The sequence below is a fragment of the Solanum pennellii genome, chromosome 1 (genome assembly GCF_001406875.1).
Source record: "Solanum pennellii chromosome 1, SPENNV200".
NCBI classification, from domain to species: Eukaryota; Viridiplantae; Streptophyta; class Magnoliopsida; order Solanales; family Solanaceae; genus Solanum; species Solanum pennellii.
Genome location: NC_028637.1, coordinates 63321441 through 63347587, shown reverse-complemented (window position 1 = coordinate 63347587; position 26147 = coordinate 63321441). Strand labels below are relative to the sequence as shown.

At 34.8% G+C, this 26147-nt stretch overlaps 1 protein-coding gene and 1 long non-coding RNA gene across 4 annotated transcripts; one reads left to right on the top strand and one right to left on the bottom strand.

The window, feature by feature from the left end:
• Positions 1–6365: 6365 nt before the first annotated feature.
• Positions 6366–19454, bottom strand: LOC107015837. 3 transcript variants are annotated; one of them, XM_015216255.2, is made up of 8 exons: positions 19257–19452; positions 18976–19179; positions 17840–17948; positions 17387–17457; positions 17022–17087; positions 16822–16934; positions 13019–13118; positions 6366–6630 (listed from the first exon to the last, which is right to left on the bottom strand). In XM_015216255.2, exons 1-8 carry the CDS (start codon positions 19366–19368, stop codon positions 6536–6538), a joined length of 870 nt encoding a protein of 289 aa, XP_015071741.1. In that variant the 5' UTR covers positions 19369–19452; the 3' UTR covers positions 6366–6535. The 3 variants fall into 3 exon arrangements, with proteins under 3 accessions (XP_015071741.1, XP_027775214.1, XP_027775210.1); XM_027919413.1 differs by lacking the exon at positions 6366–6630 and adding an exon at positions 7061–7646 and having other exon boundaries at positions 19257–19454; XM_027919409.1 differs by lacking the exon at positions 6366–6630 and adding an exon at positions 9466–9685 and having other exon boundaries at positions 19257–19454.
• Positions 19455–22402: 2948 nt separating this feature from the next.
• On the top strand, positions 22403–25943 carry LOC107008533. Its single transcript, XR_001455277.2, has 2 exons — positions 22403–24822; positions 25207–25943. It is a non-coding gene; the product is annotated as an uncharacterized LOC107008533 (long non-coding RNA).
• Positions 25944–26147: the final 204 nt, after the last annotated feature.

Genomic DNA, 26147 nt, shown 5'->3' with positions numbered 1-26147 from the left:
ACTTTGATCTTAATTTTTCTTGAATTGGATTATGGATTCAAGGATCATGATACCATGTTTATGGATAATATCATGATGTTTAAATGCACTTTAGAGTTTTGGAAACTAGGAATGATATGTACATCACTTAGGAACTAGTACGAAAAAATAGGAAAAAAACGGGATCTCTAGGGGGTCTTGGCACTCTGAGAGGCGCAGAGCGCCAGAGCCTGTCGGACACACTCTGGTCTGGGGAACTCAGAGAGGCGCGGTGCGCCAGGGCCTTCCAGAAAAATCTTTCCCAGAGGGCTCTGGCAGGTGCGACACCGCAGGGGTTGTCTGACGGGACCTCCGCTTTCATCTCTAAACCTCCTAAACTTTCATGGATCCCACCCCAAACACTTAAGGATCTCTAAGTACCTCATTGACCAATAGATTAGATCCGAAAATAGCCCGGAAATATGAATCAAACCTACTAGAGATACACTACAATTCAACCCACAAGAATTTAACGAATTTTTATCAAGAACTCCCATATTCATCATTCCTATACTCTAACTTGCTGAATTGAAACAAATTGGGTGTGGGTAAAAGGACCCAATACCGAATGATCTCACATACCTCGATAGGGATCATCCCCAACGAAATCCACGCAACGATCTTGGCGTTCTTGGATAATTCTTGATGTTCCTCTTCTTTTCTCTTTTCTCCCAAGCCTTAAGCGTTATTAATTTTGCTAGGGACTTGGTTTTACCCCTAATATAACCTAAAAATGAATTAGGAAATACTAGGATGAAAAGACAACTTACCCTTAATAAAATCAGAATTAGATTTTCCTCAGCTCAACAACCCAACTTCCGAAAGGCATATCTCCCTCATACGACATTGGATTTACGCAAACTTGGTGGCGTTGGAAAGATATTTCCAAGGGATTTACAACCATATAAAGAACTCATGCAAAATCCTCCTGATCTGGAAGTTATGACCGTTTGAAAATGACCAAAACTCACTTTTGAAAGCTGAAAAGTTTCCAGATTTCCCTACTTATTCCCAAAATTGATTATCCTTGGTTTCTTAGCTTATTGTCAGTTAGTTCGAGTTATGAGATGTTATATTAAGTGTGTAACTAAAATTTTTGAATAATTTCAGGAGGAAATTTATGTTTTTTCTCTTCTTTTAAGATAGTTTAGATGATGACATATGATATAACGATAATACATCATTACCCCATGAAAGTAAGACGTGTTTTTGAAGTACATACTTGAACTTGTGGGAATCCAATAACCCACTAAACAACTTTGAACTAGTACTATTACGTTATTTTTGGACCAGCCCCAATTTTGAAAAGCAAAGTATTAATCTGTAATGACCCAATGGTACCCCCTGGAAGTTACGGGCGTATGAGACTCCGAGAAGTCTCATACAAGCCTCTCGTATCAATCATTGCATAATATACTCCCAAAATAAGTAAGAATTTAAAACCTTCTTCACACACGAAGAATACTTTCATTAATCACAAGCAGAATACATTAAAAACATCTAACTTTACCATGTCTCTTTAAACCGTCTAATACTTTGAATTTACAACATTGGGACTAAGTCCATAGAAGACTTGAAATAAAGACTAAAAGACATAAAAGGAACATGTGGGTTTTGTCCTCGAATCTATAAGGACTTACCAAAGCTTCATCTTCACACCTTAGAAACATATCCATCATCCATGGCATATCAAGACTTCCAATCCCTACACTTTAGTCAAAAGGAAAAAGAAGGGGTTAGCACATTGAATGCACTAAGTATGGAAGCCATGCAAAACCATGAAAAAGGGACATTTAATATTGAAATATGCTTTCATGACATTTTGAGAAAACCTTCATAATAAGAGTTTAAGAGACATAAAACAAGTCAACAATCACACATAAGACATAATCCATGTTCAACAAGATATAACCATAATCATGTAAAATCCATATAAGCATTTAGACCCCCTATTAAAGGTTATCCAAAGACTCACTTAAGTAATACAAGAAGAGACCGCCCATACACCCTCTTCAAGCACACCTATGTAATCCTTAAGACTACCCAAAGTAAGGATATTAATTTTCATCACATATCACTTAGTTACATATTCAATAAGATAAGCTTTTGCATCATTTAGACTCTCTACCTAATGTTACTCTAAGATTCACCTAAGTAATACATGAAGATAAATTTTTGCACCCTCTTCAAGCCTACTAAGCAATTCTCAAAGCTACCCCATATACGAACCTTTCTAGACAACATACTACATTAAGAGAACCTACTTTAATTTAAGAGAAACTTATTCATTAAAATCATTTAAGATACAAGTAACCAGTTAGAGGACTTCACGTAACAGTTTTGAAGGACCTAGGGAACTCACGTAGCATTTTCAAAGCCTACTCGTGCAATGTATAGATAACGTCTCATTCCACTACCCACACATTGTAGAACTTATCCAATAACTAGAGTGTACATCCCATATGATGAGAATAGGCACTAATCGACATAGACCATACTAGCTAGGTATGGAATCCGGAATCTATCATGCCCCGTGGAGGGTGTTCTACTTGCCAAGGGTAGAACTAGGACACATCCTATGTTGGCACATGGTTAAGGAATATCAAGAGCTTCTTTGTACTCTAGTCTCAACTTAATCAAATCTACTACCACAAACATATCCGCTCAGTGTGTTGCCTTTGTTCTTATAGAGTAATCATTCCCTAGGTGTGTTAGAGAAGGTACCATCACTTTTTCCTGCCAACTCTTAATACTTTTTCTTCCAAGGGTGGGTCCACTAGGGCTTCCAACCAAGAACTATTAGGATAGATCTTTTGACTTCCTTTGAGATGATTTCATGTTGTTCCAGCCAACCTACCCCTAAGTCTATCATTCCACTCGAGAAAGGCACCATTACGGTCTTCCACTTCAAGGCTTCTATTAACCTTCTTTTCTATATTCAAGGTCCTCATTCTTAACCTTCTTTTCATGTTCAAGGAACTATATTCTTGACCTTCTTTTCTTATTCAAGGTCCTATATTAGTCTTCCTTAGAAGGGCACCATCTTAGGTCTATCCTAGACTTCTATTCATTATTCATTTATACACATACATGAAAGGGTTCCTAAGTCTACCAAGTCAAGAGATCACGTATTCACATAACTTTCATTTATCAAGAAGAGGGACTTAGGTCTACCAAATCATGACGCTACATTCATCATATCATTTACTCAATATCATTCAAGTACTTAGTAGGGACACTAAGTCTACCACATAATATACAACATTCATAAGACTCTTCTTAGTCCTCCGTCATCATATATCATCAATTAGAGAAATATCATAACCTTAGCACTCATTCAAGATCATATAGACATCACATGAGTACTTCCACCCTATACATTCACATTATACAAGATCACACATATATCACATCATCCTTCACTTTACATATTCATATATGCCATAATATCTCCTACATGATCACATTACTTCAAATAAACGATTTCACATTGTACCTTCACATAGGCGCTAACATGATACTACTAAAATTCACATAATAATGGTGACAAGGCCATGATTATAATCATATTAAACACATAAGCATCGCCACCATAAGTGGACCATACCAATTAATAGCAATTCTATGTCAATTCTATCTTAACTAAGGGAATTGGGTCAACTTACCTTCTTTCAATAGCCAAGATCACCATTCCTTAACATCTCCATCAATTCACAATATAATAGTATAATTAACAATAGAAATCAATATCACAACATAATGTAAACTCAATTCTATCATCATTAGATTTATAAGAAATTAACCCATTCATAAGCCAAATTTAGAGATTTGAGAAGATCAAGGGTTCATGGAGATTTTCATTGGAAAACATCAATTATATCATATCTAATCGTTTGAAAACGTTTCATGTAAGAACCCATGACTTAGAGTGAAAATTGGACTTTATTATAAACTTTGAGATCTTTGAAAATCACTTTGAAATTGGCCTTAAGGTGATAGCAAGCCTTAGATAAAGAACTCCCACATCTTATTACAAGAACTCCAAAGAGAATTGAAGAAGAACTCCATTAGAATCCATCATCGTAGCTCCATCTTGACCTTGACCTTCCATGGTGGTTTTTGGAGAGAACTTGGGAGGGAAAGGGTTTTCATTTAGGTGTTAGGGTCTAAAGAGAGTTTAATCACGTTAATACTCTTAAAAGACCCAACTAAACCTAAAATAATCGTCCCCACAGTTTAAAAGACTTGGGGTGAACTTATCAAAACACCCCCCCAAACAACGCCTTACAATGACGGACCTTCATTTGGACAACGTCCCGTCAATGGGGGTTTGTGGTTTGGGTCTGCAGCTCAAAAATGTGCAGGCCTGCAGGTCCAATCAACGGACCATGTCGACGAGTCATCGTTTGGTTCGTCGTTTGACACTGCCAAGGAGGTTGCCTGGCAGCTTCTAGGCTAGAAAATGGGGTCCTCCTCTAGGGCCCCTCGTGTTTCCCATGTTGAGTCGTACCCGGACATTAAACTCCTAAACATGCTCATCTAGGTCTTAGGGTCTCCTCAATCAATTTAGTAACCAAACAACTCATGCAACATGCAAAGACACACTAGAACACATGCAAGCACATAGATGACTAGTCATCGAACGTCTTGGTCGTTCCTTGACGTTTGTCTTCAAACTCAACTGGACTAACTTCAAACTCATTAACACATTAAATAAGCTAGTTAACAACCCTTAAAACACAAGTGAAGATCTAGCCCAACCTAGTTCATTTTGAGGGTCGTTTGCATAATCACCCATCGAACAATGTTTGATACGTCTTAATTTAATTAAAAACATAGATTTTCTTTCTTCTATTTTTCTTTTTTTTTTTCCCTCACTTTTTGAATTATTTTTATCCTTTTTTTTATTTGTACACCTCCCTTTCACCCCCACCCCACCCCTCTACGTTCTGCAAACCCTTTCCCCCAATTTCTTTACTCTTCTTCTTCTTTTATAGTTATTTTCATTAATTGTGCTGGGTTGTTGATAGCAAAAATTATTGTTCTTTAGCAAATTCAAAGTTTAAAAATATCATCAATTGATTTATTTTTATATAACTTTAAGAGATAATTTTGAAAAGAATCAATAAATTGTTCAAAATTGTAAGAATCCGAATTCTAATTCCGAATTCTAATCATCTTGAAATCTAATGAGTTTATAAAATTATTCGAAATGTAAAAAAATTCAATAGTATCTTCATATTATATACTTACACCTTGATGCCCATTAAGCAATAAAATTGGTGGCTTCAAGTTTAATGTCCGTGATTTTTCATTTGGTCCAAGTTGTTGGGACACCAAAGTGCAGTTCAAATATGAAAATGATGAGAACTCATACTAGTTAATGTGGTTTGGTCACATCTCAGTTAATTTCTACTACCACAACAAATTATTTGTAGCATAATTAATTAATTTCTAGTCTAAACAACTTGATACTAATACAACTTAATTAAACTTGAAATACTTAATTAGGTTTGGATTTTTAGAGTGGAGTACTGACGTCTCCAAAATTGGCACATACATAAAAAAAAATTAAGATAAAAAAGATGGATGTTTTGTTTTTAAGATTGATTTTTTTAAAAAAAAAATATATATGACCACATGGGTCAGGCTTTTTATTGACTTAATAAAGACAACTACAACCAAATTCCTACAAAGCTAACAGTACGGAAGAAACCAAAAAAAAACAAAAAAATTTGAAATATCTGGAAAGTTAACTAAAGTTCTAATAAAAAATATTCAAATAGTTAAATAAGATAGTTGGTGTTTTTGTAAACAAACAACTTGCTTTAGCAAATATTTAATAAATATTATATTTAGTACAAATAAACCAAACAATCAATAAAAAATAAATCAGCACAACTTATCTCATCATAACTTGTATTCAAACAAAATGACCTCTAAAGAAATGATAGTAAAAGAATATTATGACAAAAAATGGCGACACGAAAGATGGTAGAATTTCATCAAAAAAATGCAGCTAATTTTTAAAGAAGGAAGAAATAAAGAAGGGAAGAGAATAAGAAAAAGAGTTATAACTATGAGAAAAATAAGAAAATACATTTCATGGTAAAATACTCATAAAACTAATATTATAATGATTATCTTAAGTTTCTCACTCTCTTTTAAGCTATAACTATGAGAAAAATAAGGAAAAAGTCAAAATGTTTTAACACCAATTTAAAATGTAACCCCAGTCAATTTAACATTCAACAAAAAGCAACTGCTTAGCCAGAAAAATCAACGTAATTACCTGTAATCAGTGAAAATGTTATTTTCACTTGCCTAATGTCTGAGCTGGTAAGAGATAGTAAGTAATTGATAAAATATCAATGTGACACTACCCGTGCAGTAGAGTTAAAAAATACAGGAGAATTTCGAACAACGTAATACAAACATTTAACCATTAACTTCAGCTAAATATTGCTAACACGTTAATGTCAATACTGTTTTTATCTCTGCACTCATTCATTATACACTATAAGATTCTATAACAAATCAAACCACCACTTGTCTCCACTATTACTCGACTCATTCTTATAAGCAGCAGCAGATAGGATCTAGCCTTATGCCCTGCATCAATAAACAACCAGTCACTCTATGCCTACTTATAAATCTAACGAAAAAAACAAATAAACTCATTTAACTGGACAGGGCACAACTATTGGTTCTTTCCATTTCCTTGTGAATAAATATCCAAGTGTGGTAAACATCGGTTAAAAATAGCACACATACTTTCACGCAAGTACAAGCCAGCTCAATATGACAACATGCAATGACTTATATATAATAGAGCTAATTAACTGCATGTGAATGAGAGCTCACTGAAGGTAAGAGAAGTACTGCAGGGAAGGGAAAACAAAGTTTAAGAGCTAAGCTACACTATGCTATATTTCTGCAAAAAGATGATTACCATAAAAGGAAAACATCTTATTAGAAAAGCTAAAATGCACTGCAAAGGTAAGCCATAAGTAATTTTGCTTAAACGAGCTTATTCACGTGAGTCAGTTACATGCTAGAAATTTACATCATATCAGATTCAGACCCTTGTCCTCAAGAGTGTGATAGTGTGAAAATGAAAGACCTAACACTGCCAGAATCAAGTGGAAATTGTGAAGTCACCAAATATAGCTATTGTGCCTTTGAATCAATCTTGCAAGTTGTAAACAAGAGCATTTTCCTAATTGATTCTTGCGTCTTCTTTTATTTAATGCCAGCACCATTCTCTAGAAACTACAAATCGTTCCGGTAAACCCAAAACCTTGCATTTTACTGATATAATCCCTCTGACAGTATGCTTTTAATACTTTCTTCCAATAATAATTGGGCCTTTCTTCTTGGAATCTTATTTTCAATTTGCAGCACTTCCACTAACTCCTCGCCGGCAACTTTTCTGAGTAGCTCATATAGCTTTTTTGGAGATAGCTTGACGGCATCGAGCATTTTGTCCTTCCGCATTTATGCATTAAAGTTTCCACCTACTTCCAAATACCCACACAGCATTCTGCCCTACATCTGTAGCTTCAACCAACTTGTCCTCGAGAAGAAAATCACAATACCCTTCAACCATTAATGTTGCATTCTGGTCTCTGCAAATAACAAATCCAACTGTAAGTTCTCCATTTCCTGAATTGTTGGCTTCACAATGTTCTTATCACCAATAAGACCAATTTGAACTCCTAGTATAACTTATAAATCTGGTACTTCTGACAAAGCCATGTCAATTCCAGTAGCCTCGAGCATATTTGAAGGAAATGCATGGTTCCTGTTATCCTTTTGGTTCAAATTGGAATGAGCTCTGAGATCCAATCTTCCCAGATCAAATTCTCACTTTTTTCTTCATATATAGGCATATATATTTTAATTGTTCCACATGCATTACCAGTTGCTATATTCCAAGTGATCTTATTGCTCTCTGTATCATGAAATTTGTTCTCACAATCACCCACATTTCTAACATTCCTATACATTCCAACTATTGAATTTTCAACAGGTATGTTACCCTTAACACTAACCTTTAGCACAAAGTCATGGACAGGCATTTCTGGATCAAACACTTCCATCTCTTTGCAAGCATTACACACTTGAAACCACAAGATTTTGTTGGTTCGGTCTTCTTCTTGTGTGCCTTAAGTAACACCATAAGAGCCTTGCAATTCAGAGGAGCTGAACTTGGATCAACAAGAGAGGAAGAAAACTGTTGAGAGAATAAACTCTGAACTTGATGGTCATGCTTTTTTCCCTTTGCTCAGCATTAGTTATAGCAGCAAACAAAAAAGTTGGTTTGAATCCTCGGTAAAACTCCCATAGACTGCTAACTTCTACAACGTGCAAACATCAATAAGGGCATGCTCAAAGATATTTCTTGTATTGAATTGCCAGTTAATGGATATGCAGAGACTGTTTGGTCAGGTTCTTGGAGATAGCTCTAGTCCCACCACAAAGAAACAAATAGATAGACAGACCACTCAAGCTCAAATAGCTGTGGAGTTTCATGAAAGGCACAAACCCAAGATCTTCAAGAAAACTTTCCTTTTGTGGGCTCAAATGCAGCTCCCTCATCTGAACATACAAATCCAAATCATGGACTCCCAATCACTTCAATGCATAACCATTTACCATCAAATGTCACAAATTCACGTCTTCATCTCGCATATATAAAGAAATTTAAAGGAGCTTGTCCTACTACCATACTTCAAAAGCATATTGATAACTTTATTGTGAAGATCACTTTGTGATTGAGTGATCATAATCACTAACTTCCAAACACTTAGGAGCCCCCCCTGCAAAGAAGGATCAAGCTGTACCATGGAGTCACTCACAGACTCGCAGTAAGACATTATCCCACTCATACTGCCAGCTCGATCTCTTTTGTGTTGCCATTGATTCCAAATTCAAGAGTTCTCACTCACAGTAATCACACCCCAAGCAGAACTCAGTTTATGACATATCATGAAAATGCTGAAATCCCAATCTTAGCGTTCTAGGCAAGCCAGTAAACACCAGAACTGCCAAAAGATAATCCCAAGCCATATCATTCTCCAGAAACGGATTTGTGAGAAATAAAGGCACGGGAGGATATTATTAGATGTCTTACATAACGATACTGGAGGATATTGTTAAGATGTTGTGACAAGACAAGAGTTTGAGAGAGAATTCAGCTTGATTATTCCAACAAGCTATTGGAGTCTAAATAGGCAAGTTTACATGTCCTAAAAAGGAAAAGAAATCACTACAAATCAATACCTAATTAAAATAGGAGTAAATTATATTTACACATATGCTATAGAACATTCATATGATTCTAACACCCCACCCCCCCGGCAAGCTAGTGTATACAAATTATATGTACTAAGCTTGTTACATGTATAACTTGTTCTGGGACCGGCTAGGGACTTGGTAAAAATGTCTACAGATTGATCACTTGACCGCACGAACCTTGTGAAGATGCTTCCTGAGAATACAGTTTCTCTAACGAAATAACACTCAATTTCGATGTGTTTGGTCCTCTCGTGAAATATTGGATTTGACGCAATGTTAAGAATAGCTTCATTATCACACACAAGTTCCATCTTTAGTACCTCCAAAATTCAACTCCTACAACAGTTGCTTGATCCATATGAGTTCACTGTCCACACATAAGCCCAATATTTAGCTTCTATACTAAGGGCCCGTTTAGTCATTCGATATGGTATCATGAAATGGAATTATGAGATGAAATTGAAGTTTTGTTGTTTGGACATGCGATATGGAATATTGGTGTTGTATATTTTCACATAAACATAAAAATCTCATAAGTTCTAAAACTAATAAAATAGCCCCAATAGTTTATACAATATCATCAAATAAACAAAATATCATAAAATCGTATAATAAATTATTACAAAGTTATTTGTTCTCCACTTACGTAATTGTTTCATCAATATATTTGAGTAAAAATGAAACACCTCTCACGGGCTCTTCTAGATTTTATTACTCAACAGTGGGTTAAAGTGACTATATGTTCGTGAGAATAATAAATTTTAAAAAGTAATGGTGTGATTATAAATTTTATTTACATGTGAAATAAATGGTTAGTAGATATAAATGTGGGGTTGTTTTAACAAAATATAAACTAGTGGATCAATTTTTGTATTAGAATAACTCAAATCATGATATGGTATTCCCATATGATTTCATATCATGGTTTTTGGAGAATATGATATCTCATCTAATGATATGGAATCAGCGTAAAATCGCATATCCAAACGCTGATTCTATCTCACGATATCATATCGTGATATGGTATCACATGGCTAAACGCCTAATAAATCTAGCAACCACATTTTGGACTTGAACAAGCCTCCCCTCATGAGAGCTAGTTTTTGGGATTAAGTTAGGCCCAGGCACCATATCTTTTTAGATGAGATGGTCACACACTTCATCATGGTATCAAAGTCAGGTCCATCTCAATTTGTTGTTTAGCGATATTGGGCCCATATTTAGAAGTGTTCACGCTCTAGTTGAGGTATGGGCGTGCAGAGGAGTGTTAAGAATCCCACATTGGTAGAGGAATGGAAATTTGGTCTCATTATATGGACTTAGAAAACCTCCCCTCATGAGCTAATTTTGGAGGTTGAGTTAGGCCTGAGTGTCATATCTTTACAAACTCAAAACAATATTTGTTTGAGAAAAGGGTAACCATATATTCACACCAAAAGATTCATCATCCAAAAAAAGATGAATTGGAAACTTACATCCCACAGGGTATTCTTTACTAGTTTCCTATAAAATTAACTAATTCTACTATCTCCCTTATCAGATTTTGTTTACACCAAAAAAACAAAAGGCTTATACAATTCATTCTAATTTTCTGTAAGTTTTTTGTCCATCAAAGCATCTTGAGTTCCTTTCTTACCAAAGAGTCTACCATATGCATGCTGGGATAGTTCTCCACCAAAATTCTTTTCTTCCTTTGTTGCCAATGCCTTTCCAACTACTTAGGAGTTCCATTGTCGTGTTAGGCATCACCCACTTAACACCTAAAAAAAAACATATTCCATAGGCTCAAAGCAGCCTTACAGTGAAGGAATACATGATCATTGAGTTCTTCTTCATGCTCACACATGACACATCTTGAGGAAATTTGCCAGCCCCTTTTCGGTAAGGCCTCATGAGTTAGGCATGCCTTTCAAAACCAACCAAGTAAAACAAGCCACCTTTGGAGGGCATTTGGTCTTCCAAACTAGCTTCCAAGGCCATCTGTCTAGCTCGTAGTGTGTTAAGATTCTAATAACATGATTTCACTATGAATACCCCCTTGTTGTGTAGTTTCCATCTAGGTTTGTCATGTCTCACAGATGCTGGATGTGAGTTGAGAACTTCCATTAAATTGGCAACTTCTCCAATTTCCCAGTCATTAAATGCTCTTCTAAATAAGAGGTCCCAACCTTGTTGACTCCAAACTTGGGATACCTTGGCATTCCAGTGTGGAAATGAGTTTCTAAGACTATCTTCTCCAATCCACACCTCATTGCAAAAGTCAGTTATAAACCATTACCCATGGTGATAAAGATGTTATTGCTGAACTGGGGACACAGTCTTATGGTTTTCTAGACACTACACCCAATGGTGCCCATAACTTCCTCAGTTGTCAAAACTCAAAAGAATATTTCACTACGAAAATCCACGTATATTCATCATGAACTAGCAAAGTAATGAAATCCTAAGGTTTGGATCTTAAATATTAGCCACTTCCCCATTGTGGAATTTGATTCTACATCTCAAATCCAAAAGTTTTTCCACCTTGTGTCCCCCTAATTTGTTTTACTGTCCAGTCTCTTTGAAAAGATATTTTGTACAAACTCTAAAATTCACCCTTAAAACTAAGTCCCCACACCATTTATGGACCTTAACTTTACTCTCCTCTTGTTGCAACCTTGAATGAGATGTTATCCCAAAAAACATACTACCCCTTCAAGATATTGCTCCACAAACCACAACCGAAAGGCAAAGTGATACTTCTAGTGCTCCACACCCTCCTTCCTTCCATAACCCCATATTTACCAGTTATCACCCCTCCCCCCCCCCAAAAAAAAAAAAACACAATCACAACGCTTGTACCTCCAACCTGAATCTCCGAAGCCCTTTGCTCAGTAAAGCTTTATTAAAACCCTTTAAATCTTTGACTCCAAGACCTCATTTTTAGGAGATGTGATGGTATCCCACAGCACCAAGTGGCACTTCATTGCCCCAGCCAGCGCATCCCATAGGAAATTTCTCTACATCTTTTCCAGCTTTTCAGTGAGCATTATTTAGCAAGAAACAAGGACATGTAGTAAGTGGGAACGCTCGAGAGTGATCTAACTAAGCACTTGCTTCCCACCCTTGGACATATTTTCTGCCATCTTGCTAGACTCTTGTCAACCTTCTGAAGAACCAGATTCTGCACCATTTGATTTTTGTTCGATGCACCTAATGGTACTCCAAGATAGGTAGTCGAAAGGGCCCTAACTCTACAATTCAAAATTTAGGTAAACGTAAATCCATGTCCTCTCCTTCTTGCCAAATCCCATTTATAGCATAATAGATTCTAGAAACCTCCAATTCATATGATTGTAGGCCTTTTCAAGATCAAATGCACAACACACTTGGCACTCCTTACTTTCTCCTTGAACCACCACTTCGTTTGCCACAAATGCTACATCCAAAATCTGTCTACTCCACAAGATCATTCTGTGAAGTAGAAATAGTCTCGTCCACTACATTCGTAAGTCTGATAGAGATCATCTCCACTCTAGTATATTAGTTAATTGCTCTACATAATTTTGGTGTCAGTTTCTGGAACCACTAAAATTATGTAGAATAATTAACTAATGCTCTAGAATGGAGATCTTCATTTAATAACAACTGCACTTCCATGTCTACAATTAACATATACACAAATACAAAATGAAAAGGGAACAAAGTGAAAAACACATACCTAATCCTAATTCCACAATTTCAGCTTGCTGGAAGGAGTATGGCCTGGTCTTTTTTGTGTCAAGGAATGAGTTCATCTTCTCAACAGCAACAACCAACTCCTATAGAAGTATTTCAGAACTTTAGTGTATGAGCGGAAGCCATATAATGTGTATGCAAGGGAACAAGAATGATAAAATGGAACAAAGGAAAGAAGAGGTAGAAAAGCAATACAGCACTCCAGAAAACATTTCGCTGTTCAAGGTGAATAACAAGCACAGCAACTTAGAAATAAGAATTTATCATCTTCTACAAGTCTTACAGCAGTAGGATAACTTCCGAAAGTAGATTTTTCTTTTTGAATGTCTAGAAACTGGAACGGCATTACTCCAAATGGAACATCACAGATTATATTGAAGTTCAGATATAGTTAAGTGTCCCAAAAACACTCTAATAGCTAAGAATACAACACAAGAAAAAAGTTTAATGGCAACCAATTAGTGACATTAGTATCAATTCAGTATCTAAGATTTAACTCAGCATGTAACATTCTGGCCCATTATTTTTATTTTTTAAGAAAAGTAACAGTTATATTAATCTTCAACACGAAAGCTATGGTGGTACCAAATTCCTGAAAAACGTATAAAAACCTATCCTTGTTCTTCATACAAGGATTCTAGTTTCAAAAACTTACTTACACCAAAAGTGATAAATATTACACAATTCAGCTTTATATCTTCTGAATCGAGTTTCACCTATCTTAAAGCACCTAACATTTTTTTTCTTTCAGTGCTATCCACCAAATACAAGCTGGAATCATATTTTAACAGTTCTTCTATCTTACATTGCTACCCTGATTGTGCCAACACATCAGAAGCTCAACAGTGGACTTAGGCATAGTCCATCTAAGGCCAATCATGTTAAGAAATAATTGCCACCTGGCTAGTAAATCCACAATACAAAATAGATGAATATGATTTCAGCATCTGCGTAACATAAGTAGCACCTGGAAGTCATACTAATTCCTCCTCTTTAAGCTATTCTGAGTTAAGCAAGCCTGTCTAGACACAAACCAATCAAAGCAAGCACCTTGAAGGGAGCTTCAGTTTTCCAGATCTGTTTCCAAGGCTAATTGTTGTCCAACTGAACATTATCTGCGAATACAGCATGTGATGACTTCATTATAAACATCTTGATGTTGGCTACTTCCATTCCAGGGAATCTTCAGTATCAATGTATCCTGGAACAGTTCCAAATGTTTCGGGGACAGGAACTGAGGAGGAGTCTCACTTTTAGACCTCGCAAGCGTTTTTGGGTTCGTGATAGCCAATTTGAGATTCCCAAAGAAGGAAAGTAAGATAACAAATTGAAATGGAGGGAGTGAGTAAACTAAGGCCTCAATACCTCTATTTAATTAAAAAGCTTCTGATAGAACTCCATAAAATACCCTCTAGATCAGTGATCTCTTCTACATTAACTAGCAGCTCATATAGATTACTAACCTTCTACGCGCATTTGTCATTCTTTGAAAATCTTTTGTATTCTTATCTCCTTTGCTTTAAACATAAAACTCTGGATCTTTGCCTCCAAGATATTTCTCTTCCTCAAACTTCATCTCCAAGTTAGCTTTGGTAAGGGTCATCATTAAGGTTCCTTTACTCCTGAATCTTGTCGATTTGTAATACTTGATCTAACATGTCTTTCTTTTTCTTCTCTTGGATTTCATGATTATTAGAATTAAATTCCTTCTGTTTAGCCTTAAACAGTGTTAACTTCATTGCCAGTATATAATCCAGTCAGCCACCAACCACCTTGACTTTCTGCCAAAAAGCCCTCTGCCTCAAGCTACCGGTTCAGGAATTTGAAATAGGCCTTCCTGCTCACCCCATTCCCCCATTGTAACAAAATTGGGATATGACCAGACAGTTCAAAGTAGCAGGGTTGTGTGATGTTATTGAACTCCACATCCCATTTAGTTGAAACAAGAAATCTATCAAGTCTCGATGCAGCTACATGATTGTTCTCCCTATACCACCACCAAACGAAGATCAACCAGTTCCAACAACAATAACATATACAGTGTAATGCCACAATTGAGGTCTTGGAAGGGTGGTGTATGCAGCCTTACCCCTACCTTGCGAAGGTAGAGAGGCTGTTTCCAATAAAACTTGGCTCAAGTAAAACATATCAGAATCACTAAAAAGAGGAGATACAGTAGTGAAGAAGTCATGTATAAAATGATGGAAGAAAGAACCGTAGCAACAACAAATAATACGATAACCAAAACAAAGGAAAAAACAAGTAAAAATATAATCAAAGAGATAGTAGGACAGTAATATTACTAATAATACTGATAATGAAAATAAGACAAGGCTCAACTACCTACTAACATTCTACCCTAATCATTGACTTCTATATTCTCTTACTAGGGGTTATGTCCTTGGTAAGTTGTAGGTGTGTCATATCCTATATAATTACCTCTCTCCAATGCCTCTTCAGCTGACCTTTACCTCTCCTTAGATCAACCATACCTAACCTCTCACACCTCCTCAATACGCATCTAGGCATCTCCGAACTATCTCAGCCTCGCCTCCCTCATCTTGTCCACCATGGAGGCCACTTCTACCTTATCCTCAATATCTTTGTTCCCAACCCTATCTCTCCTAGTGTGTCTACATATCCATCTTAACAACATCATTTCCGCTACTCTCATCTTTTGGATGTGAGTTCATGACTGACAAACACTCTGCCCCCATATAACATAGTTGGTTTAACAATCACTTTATAAAACTTACAATAAGTCTTGGTGGCACAATCCTATCAATAACACTAGATGTGAGGTTCTATTTCATCCACCCTGCTCTAATACGATGTGTATCATCGTTGTTAATCTCCCCATTTCCTTGGATAATTAACCCATGGTACAAGAAATTTCCTCTCTTGGAGATGACTTATGTATCAATCTTCACATCCCAATTTGCCTCATGAGTTACGTCACTGAATTCGCACTCCAAGTACTTTGTCTTAGTCTTGCTCAACCTAAACATTTTCGACTCCATGGTTTGTCTCCAAACATCCAGCCTATCATTAACTCCGTCTTGTGTCTCATCAAATCAACCAGTTCTAATTCTACTATTAAGTTAGATAATTTGCATAACTCTAATATTTTCAGTACCATCCCTTATTTCACTAACAAGTCTTGTGATGTTAAAGTCGTCATAAACAACTCATGGTCATGAACACACTCTTATGGAGACAACAAGTTCCACCACAACTGTTTCCTACCAATTTTATAATTTGAGGCATAAACCCCTATGATATGCCAAGTGTAGTTTTAGGTCACTAAAGTGAATTTGCATGCAATACTTTGTGTCCCAAAGTTGAGAACCTCACCTTCCACAGCTCTTCTGTTTCATAAAAAGGATTATTTCACCACTTCTTCCATTGGACTCAAGATAAGCCCAACTAACCTAATTGTTTCCCAAAATATGCTTATCATTGTGTTTATGGAGGCGCAAAACGGAAAAAAACGACAAGACCCCGCTCCACAGTTCAATTGAAGCGTGAAGAAAAGTGCTTGCTTCATTAAAGTGAAGAAAAAATTTAAAAGACCAAAATCAAAAATTTATACGTGGGGCTGCCTAGTGCTTAATCCACTGTATACTGGATGAAAAGAACAAAAATCTTAAAAAGGAAATATGGCTAAATACAATTAAATTCATAAACTGAAAATATTCCTTGGTCTTCTCATTTTCTACTCTTAAACTCTTTTTTTCTTAGAAAAAGACTGTCAAGTAAATGAGATCACCAATACAGAAACCACACCTGCCATGAAGCTAAATTCTTCATATGTTTGGGGAGGTTTTCATAATCATCTTCTGACACAGTTATCAGTGACTGAATATCTTCAGATGACTTCAATTCCTCGTTCATTTTCCCTATGTTCAGAAAAGCAAGAAACACATCTTAGACACCATGTTATACTAATTTTACAAAGTTAATGATGCGGAATGTGAATTTTGTACCATCTCTACTATCCTGTTTCTTTTCGGTGGATAGATAGCATCCCTCTTTCTCATATATAGTATTTGCTGCAAACAAAAAATACCAAAGAGACAAAAGAAAATATCTCAAGTTATAAATTATCATTAAAAAAAAACAAAAATAGAGCAAAGGCATCAAGAAACTTTCTTCCTCTGCACAAATCTAAAGTGTTTGAAAGAAAATGGGGAAATAGTTTTTACAATTATGTCCAGATACATCTTGGCGATGCCCCTTGGGGTTGAAGACAACACATGTAATATATATATACAAGTCAATGCACACCTCGAATTTTTTTCTTAATATCCCATCACGATATGGCAATTTGATTCCTGAGTTTAAAACGCACCTTCAGATGCTATGGTAGCTAGGCAAACATCAGAGAGACCAAGGTTCTGCAAATTCAGAGTATCATCCAGCCTAAAAATGTTAAGAAGCACTCATAAAAATCTCCTTAAAAGGGAAGCCCAGTGTACGAAGCATCCCTGGTTCACACACATAGTCCGGGGAAAGGTCACACACCTCAACTTCTTAGTAATCATTCAAAATATAATCGGATGCAAGTTGATGGTGCCACAACTCTTTCTTCGTCACATTATTTCGCTTCATTTTTTTCAGGAAAAATGAAAATAAGCAAAACACCTAATTTTCTTGGCAGAGGAAAGCCATGTTGAACATGGACCTGCACTGAGTTCACCAAGTAAAAATATCCAGTATTGTTATTATGCTAAGAGCATAAAAGTTTAGAAGGATTCAAGTACAACATTTGTGTTTGATTAGATAAAACATTCATAAAGGATACAAAGGATCATCTTCAATTTTCTTGAAGTCTAAGCTGCAGTCATAAGATAAATCTTCTGAAACATTAGGGTCCTCTTCTTCTCCTTCACTATCTTCACCAATAAGATTGACTTGTGGAGCAAGGAAAATAGCAAACCAGTCAATAAGCAATTACTACACAAAATGAGATGATTAATCATTCAAAGCGAAAGGCAGAATGTCAAACGATAACGAGAATTTCTAATGTTCCCCAATATGACAATTTAACATGTTTAATGTACAACGATCGAGGCTTAAAGACTCCTGAGTTGGTGATTTGTCACCAGGCAACACATTGATAAAGTAAATGGTACACACTACCGAAACCTGATACTAGCTCTATGGAAATTCCCGAACATAAAATTTTAAAAATTCCTTGATACAATTATTTCTAAAATTAACTCACATGGAAATTAAGTATGAAAATGTTCATACTGTGAAATTACCAGATTTATTGACCTTCAAGAGTCAGTCTTGTAGCAATTTCATGCATTTACAGGTTACAACCCAAAAATTGACCCTTCAATATGTAATAATTCCTATCTCACTACAAGATTGAATTTAGAGCTTTTTCCTCCCTTGGACTTGTGGGAGCTTGGACCATTTTTCTGTCCATCATGTAAAGCTAAAACATGGTTATTTGTCACATGATCCAGTTCTATTTTTTTTTAAAGATTTCAAAAGAGGTCGAACTTCGGCACACCTATGTGCCCAATTCAAAAACGTAGACAGGAATACAGCACCTACACCAAAAAAAAACAATGTATTTGTTTTCTGAAAGAGAAAACTACATGATAAAACATTTAAAATAATTATAACAGAGTAGTACTAGCTCTAATGAGCATATCCCAATGTTAAAATCTTTTGTAGAGTCAATGGAAAACTTAGCAGGACATTCAATATGGTCATGTGACACTCAAAAGACCTAAATCACTCGTAATCAATGTAGACTTGACTAAGGAAATAACCCAAAAAAAAAAAAGGTCCGAGTTCAACCAGTGTGAAATTGACAAAACCTCTAGTTTTAGATCTCTAATTTGCCAGGGCAAAAACTTTATAAGCAAAGTAGCAATGGAATGATAATAACAGCCATAACATTGATTGATTGATTTTACTTACCAGAAGCAATGTAGCCAAGATTATGGAGACGGTCCTGAAGGGACAGAAGATCAGTTTGGTTCTTCTTGAAAACTTCATTGCAATGGCCCAGCAGCTCCTCGAACGACACCGTTCCACAAGACATGGACTCCAGCACATTGAGGTCACCGCTTAGTGACATTACTCTCTGGTTCAGGCTTTGTACAAAGGTCGTCGAAGCTGAATCTGTACAAAGCTAGACTGTACAGATTTATTTTGAAAGAAGACAAAGAAAAGAAGGTAAAACTGTAGGTAAGCTATACCAAGGGGTATGGGGCGACGATCCACCGACTCTTTGAGAGCGTTGCAGCTGTTTTCGAGATTGTTACAGAAAACGGCCATGGTTTTGCAGAATTTGCCTAATGAGTCGTCCATTGTTAGTTTGGGAAAAGAAGAAGCGTATCGTATTCTACGCGGGAGTGGAGATTTTTGAGGTTTGAAAATGGTAAGGAAGAAATAAAAAGGAAAAGAAAAGGGTAAAAAGAAGGATGAAATGCAATTTATCTTTTACAAAGATAATCAAATCCAAGAGGCAGATATGCAAAAAATTTAAAATATTTATTTTTAACTTTAAACCATTTAATTATTTAGGACTAAGATGTAAATAACCAAGAAAAAATATAAAATAAATTTATGTGATTATTTGTTAACGACATTTAGGCTTTATATATTTGCATTTAATGGGGGTCTGAATTTTAACCAATTATATTCGCCTTATTCAATGTGTTTGTTTTCAATGATTAAATCTTAATTATTTAAATTCAATTCATTAAGTTTGTTTGTTTTATTTTCTTAGAAGGTACTTAGTGGGTCTGAATACATCTGAACGAATAAGGTCTGCAACATGTTCTTAATACCATTTATACTCAAAAATAAGACTCATATCTTAATTCAACTACATCATAACAACTCATAAATTTTTTCCTATTTAATTAATGTTAATTACATGCTTACCCGTTATAATTTTCTTATTTCTTACGAACTAAATATACATATTTTACTTTCACAAATTAATCAATACATTTAATTGATAAACACTTCATGATATAATATTTAGCACGGTTCTAGAAAATAAAAAGTATTAATTATTTGATTGATAACAATAACAAATGTCCATTATAAAATAAAATATTTTCCTAAACATTATATTACTACTCTATATAAACTATTTTACATTGCATTATATTAGACTGTCAAAGTTGTTGAATGCAAAGAATAGTTATATTAATGATGTAACTTATGTTAAATCTTTAACAGATAAATCATATTACCTTGTTACGATAAGAATGTTCAGCATATTATTTTCTATAAAAAAAATTATTTTTGCTAAAATACGGGTTTTATAATATTTTGATATAGCGTTTTATTTTATATGTATATTCAGATATTGAAAACAGTCTCAATAATTCAGTATTCAGATTCAGAGACAATATCTTAATATTCAGATGTTTATTCAGATTTATACATTTAGATATTAATGCATATCTTAATATTCAGATGTGTATTCAGATTTAGACGTTTTAATCTTAATAGAAATTTATGAGGCCTTATTTATGGAGCAAAACTGATTGGATCTTTTAAGTTAGGGTTTCTAACATTTTATTATAACTTAATAGACATACACTATCATTTATAACACTTCTTTTATATGTCAAATGTTAGAAAAAATTTAATGCAAACACTCTAACGAAAGAAAAGAAAATCTAACAATACGCATTTAAGCGATCCCATTAAAGATCTTACAAAAATTTCAATGACAAAACTTTATATGGGAAACAGAGTACAAGGCATATTAATTAAGCTTCACTAATAAAAACATTAAATTAAAAGACTTGAATTTTCTCATTCCAATCTTGTGCATCATGTTGTCGAAAGTTGCAACTAGTAGAGACTTGATGAATAAATCAACTACATTATTATTCGAACAATTTGTTGTACGTTGATAACGCTTAAACACATGGTTTGTAATTCAACTTATACACGGTCGTTGATGAGTCCACAATTTGGACTCATTTAGGGTTATATTGATAGATTTGGTTTCAAATGTATATTTTATCTCAATAACCGATGAAAAACCTTGAGTTTCAGGTATTTAGACTTGGAGACAAAGCATGGACACAACTAATAAAAAAGGAACAAGGTAGGTGAAAGAACGAAGAAATGAAGGCCTGAAGATCGCCTAATCCATTAGGTGAGTCACCGAATGACCTTAATCTCGCCTAATGTTCCAGAGTGTTGAGCCCTAATGGAAAGGATCAAATTGGCGATGAAGAGGAGCAGTCGGCGTGTCACCGAATAGTTCCGCGAAGCAGTACTATATCGTCCAATGTTACAGAACGCGAAGATGTTGAAGGCAAAGGCAAGATGGCGATGAAATATACTGAAGATCGGGTCACCGAGTTGATCGACGATCCCGACTAACTGCGCCAAGTGATCCTTCGCAATACAAATTGTCGAAAAATATAAATACTCGTTGAGAGTTGTAACTTAGTATCGAATTTTGTAGGTTTTACATCTATTTTCAGATTTTGTTTCTAATTTGAGTTCTAAGAGTTTTTTGGGAGACATTATTCTTGAGTATTAAAGATTTGTAGGTTCCAACTTCAAGAAATTGGAAATGGGTGTTGACACCCAATTTTGGCTCTCCACATTTATTTAACTAAATTTTTAATAATAATAATAACAATAATAAGAATAAAAATAAAATATATCTATGTTATGAATTTTTTGTTAAAAAATATGTTTATTGGGTAAATTTATTTCATAAATACTATTTTTTATAAAAATTAAATATATTATATAAATATTACTACGTAATTTCTCATTTTTTAATTTCACGTCAAATAAATATTTTTCTTGAAGGTTAACTCGACTTTTCAATAAAATATAATTTCTATTAATGCGATAAGTATTTTCAACATTTTTTTAAAGTTTGGAAAGCTTAAATAATTAATGAATTACTAATTTCTATTAATTTTATTTTTAGAAATGACCAATTTTATCAAATAAGCTAATCTTATAAAATAATTATTTTTTTAATTTAACAAATTATGGCTATTTAATAAAAAAAGGGTTATAATTTAAATGAATTTAATTTGAGCAATTTTGGCAATCCAAGTCCCCTTAAACCGGCCAATTCATGTGTTCCATGTGGGCAGCACAGGGATTGTGCTTCTTAACTTTTAATCTCAGCCCTCTATTTTAATCCAACAGCTTTAATTAATTCATCTTTTAATATATAATAATAATAATAGTAATATATATATATATATAGTAATATATATATATATATATATATATATTATTAACTAATTATTTTAAACCCTTTATTTTATTAACCGTCCGATCAAATGATCGGACGACCGAGATCAAACAAGACTTTTCAACATAGACTCTACCACCACAACCCTATACGCTCGTAACCTTCTTCCCCAAAAGAAAAAAAAAACAACGCTCTCTTCACCTTTCTAGACGCCCAGAACTCCGTTCTCTACCATCGTTGCCCACCTTCTCCCTCATACTAATCTCTACAATAGCTGCACCATCGCCTATGGCTACCAAGACGTCCTCTCCCATCAATTCGTCAGACCTGAGCCAACTAGTTAGCTTCCTCCTCAGACGCTCCAAGCTACTCTCCCATGGCCACCCCACGTGATTCCTCATCCCCTTCATCAGAAATGGCTCTGGGCCGCCAAAAAATGGTACATTAGTCACTCAACCCTCTCAAATCGATCAGAAAAGGTCAATTCTTCAGAGATTTTTCTTCTGCCTCATTATTATTTTCTCTGTTCTTTCTCAAACTTGGCTTCCCAAGAATTCAATAATTTTGAATTCTAGGTCAATAGAGGTTATGATTTTTGCTATAAAAGGGTACCATTTGATCCTTAGAAGGGAAAAAAATATACAAAAATCATCCATAAATATCCAGAATCCATTAAGATCGATCTACATCGATGAACATCCAAAAAACAAATCTAAAAATCGTCTGAGAAATAGATTTTAAGGTTATCTTTTGTTTTCTGCTTCCGTTCTTCTTCGAGTCGTTGTTCGAGTTCAAAGTCGAATCTTGACGTCAAAACCCTTGTTTGATGCTCCACAAAAGGATTGATATGGATAGTGATTTTGCCTGAAGAATATCCTTAATCTAAAAAATGCATTAGCAAGTTCAATAATTATCTGATTTGTTAGCTAGCAATTTGATATGCTTCGTGTAATTGTGTTGTTCACATTTTTCAAAGTAGAATAAATGTTATCTCTCTTGCGTCTAAATTCTTGAATCTTGATTAAGTTGCGGAATTTTCCGTTTCCCTCTGATTTACATTAAATTAATGAAAAGTGTGGGACATCTAATACTTTGGTATGAATTATAACACAAGTCTTTCTGTGAGTGATAGCTTGTTTTCAGTTAAGGCGTGCCAAAAATTAATATGATGAAGTGGGTTGTGAAATATTCCTTGTCTAGTTTTAATTGTAGCTGTTCTTATTGTTTCATTCAAATAACTGCCTATGCTTAGTTCTTTAGCATTTTATGAACATGCGAACATTAGTTGGGTGTTATATAATGTGTTTATGATCGTAATGTGCTAATATCTTTATTTGGTTTCACTAGAATTTGTTTAGTTTGGTTGTTCTGCTCGTTATTAGTATGGTTTTCCTATTATTTAGTCCATAAGATATGCAATAGTCATCAATGTACGATGTCCTGTTGTTAGCCCCATTGTCTTTCAAAAGAAATCTCAAAACCCCTTAGAGACTCCATCTAGCATTCCCTTAACACGAGTTGTATAGATTACTTCTTGAAGATTGTAGTCCTATCTAAATGAATCCATTTGGCTTTGAACTTGTCTGTTAGGATCTTGTAGTGCTGGAATTTTTGTCAAGTCGAATATGTCCATTGTGTTAATAAATCGTCGTTCGTCTAAGTCTCCATAACAGCATGCATATTTTCATTTGATAGTTGTCTATTGTAAAATCCTAACCTATCTTGTTTTTTTCTACATTGGTTAAATTTAGAAACTTTAAATATTTTCCCTCTTTCCATTGTGACTAGAAGCATTCTCTGTTGCATAATACTTAGAATCTGATGTAGTCAAAGTTAGCTTCCCCTCTATTGATGGTCTAAGTTATTTTTCGTTTTAGTATCGTACAACATTTTATGAACTTGTCTTGGGCACTACTATCCTCATAGTTGTTGATTTCAGCCATCGTATGAGAACCCGAGTTAGACTTGGGTTCTTCAACTACAATTTTTTTCTTTATTGAAGATCTTGAAATTTCTTCAGCCTTTCTTTTCTTATTTTTAGAAGGCTTAGGAACAGATCGTTTAACAAACCCACCTCTAGTTTTAGCCATAACCAGAGTAAACCTATAATAAAACATGCAAAATAAATAACAGATACAACATAACTCAACAATGCGATTGACAGAAAACGTCACTAAAGTCGATCAAAGTTTAGGGGATTGTAATACCCCATAATTTTAGTTAAGGGTAAATGAGTCTTTAGTTAAAAAAAAAGGAAAAGAAAAGAGATTGGGCTAAAAGCCCTAGGCAGCCACACTGCATTTTTTAGCATAGAGAAATGAAGAAAAAAAATAGTTTCCTTCCTAAGTTCATCATTGTTGTCGGTTCTCACTTGTTAGTTATTTGTGTGAGTAGTAATGGTGAAAAAGGAAAAGCAAATGCAAGAACAAGCCAACATCCTCAAGTTCCATATCACTGGAGAAATTTGTTTCCACCATGACAATTTAATAGATTTGGAAGAGAGAAGGAGCGAGGAAGAGAATTGATAAGCTTGGATTCTTAAATAAAGAGAGAAGCGGAAGAGGAAGGTAAGCTTCTGAACTTAGCTATAGATTTCATCTGAATTTCCCATAGCTATAGAACTGGGGTTGAGAGTTTGAGAAATCGTGAGTTAAAAGAAATAGATGGAATTGTCAAATTCTCATGATTTGAAGGAGTGCACTAATAATTTGAACTATAAACCTTGCTATTCGGCAAATATGAAGTAAAAGTTGATGGGCAGCAAGGTTATGTTGGTTTATTACAATGTGAAATTAATCAAAGGGAGGTTGTTTTATGTAATTAAAGCACCAATTAGGTGATTGGTCAGATTTTGAGTCATTCATGGAACTTCTAGGGCTGGGTGTTTTAATTTATTATGAAATAGCATGTATGAAGAGGTTAATACGAAATTGATATGAATGTGATTATAGATTAACCATAGGGATTCATACGGATACTCAAGTGGCGAGCTTGGTATTTTCAGCACAAGTAATGTGAGTAGTAATCTTACCACAATTGATGTTTTATAAATTGCATGATTTTCACATGGTTTATAAAGTAAATGTGTTACTGAACGTTTTGAACTTGCCTGTGGGACAAGTCTCTTACTGGATATGATACTGAAAAGATTATTTAATTTGAGATGGTCTTATTTTTTACAAGATATGATTTCTGTTATTTAAAAGGTTTTACACTTATTTGAGAAATAGTATTTTGACAGATGATGGTTGAACTTTGAAATGATATGATTTGATCTGTTTGATTTTGAAATGCTTTAAGTGATTACAAGAAGAATATGATGGGAGTAGACCTTGATGAATCCCGTAGCTGACGGCGGGATCGTTAGACGTGGTGCACCTTGTAGTTACTGATTTCTGATAAAGCCCTTGCTAGTGGGATGTGGAACTAGTATTCTGTTACTGATATCCCTCGAGTATAGATCTACTGATATGAATATTTAACTCCATTACGAGGATTTCACTATTATTGATTACTTCTTAAAGAGAAGACCACTCTAATTACATGTAACATCCTTGGAAACCTCCTAGAAATAAGATTTTATATGAAAATGTTCTTTTATTGATTTTGCTATTATGTATTTACACTGATTATGCTTATATGAGGCATATAAGATTGAAAGATCATTATTTCATCATTATGACTATTACACTAGCATGTTTCTGACTTTTCCCTCGTTAAAATGGTTGTGGTTTAGTATTATTACTCACTGAGCTAGAGTCTCATTCCTCACTATATTTTTTACAGCAATACAGGTGACTTTGGTAAGGTCTAGAGCTTTCGAGTTGATAATTTTCAGTGAGCCCCACACTTGTTCGCGTGGATAACCAGATTATTAGTTGTTATAGACATT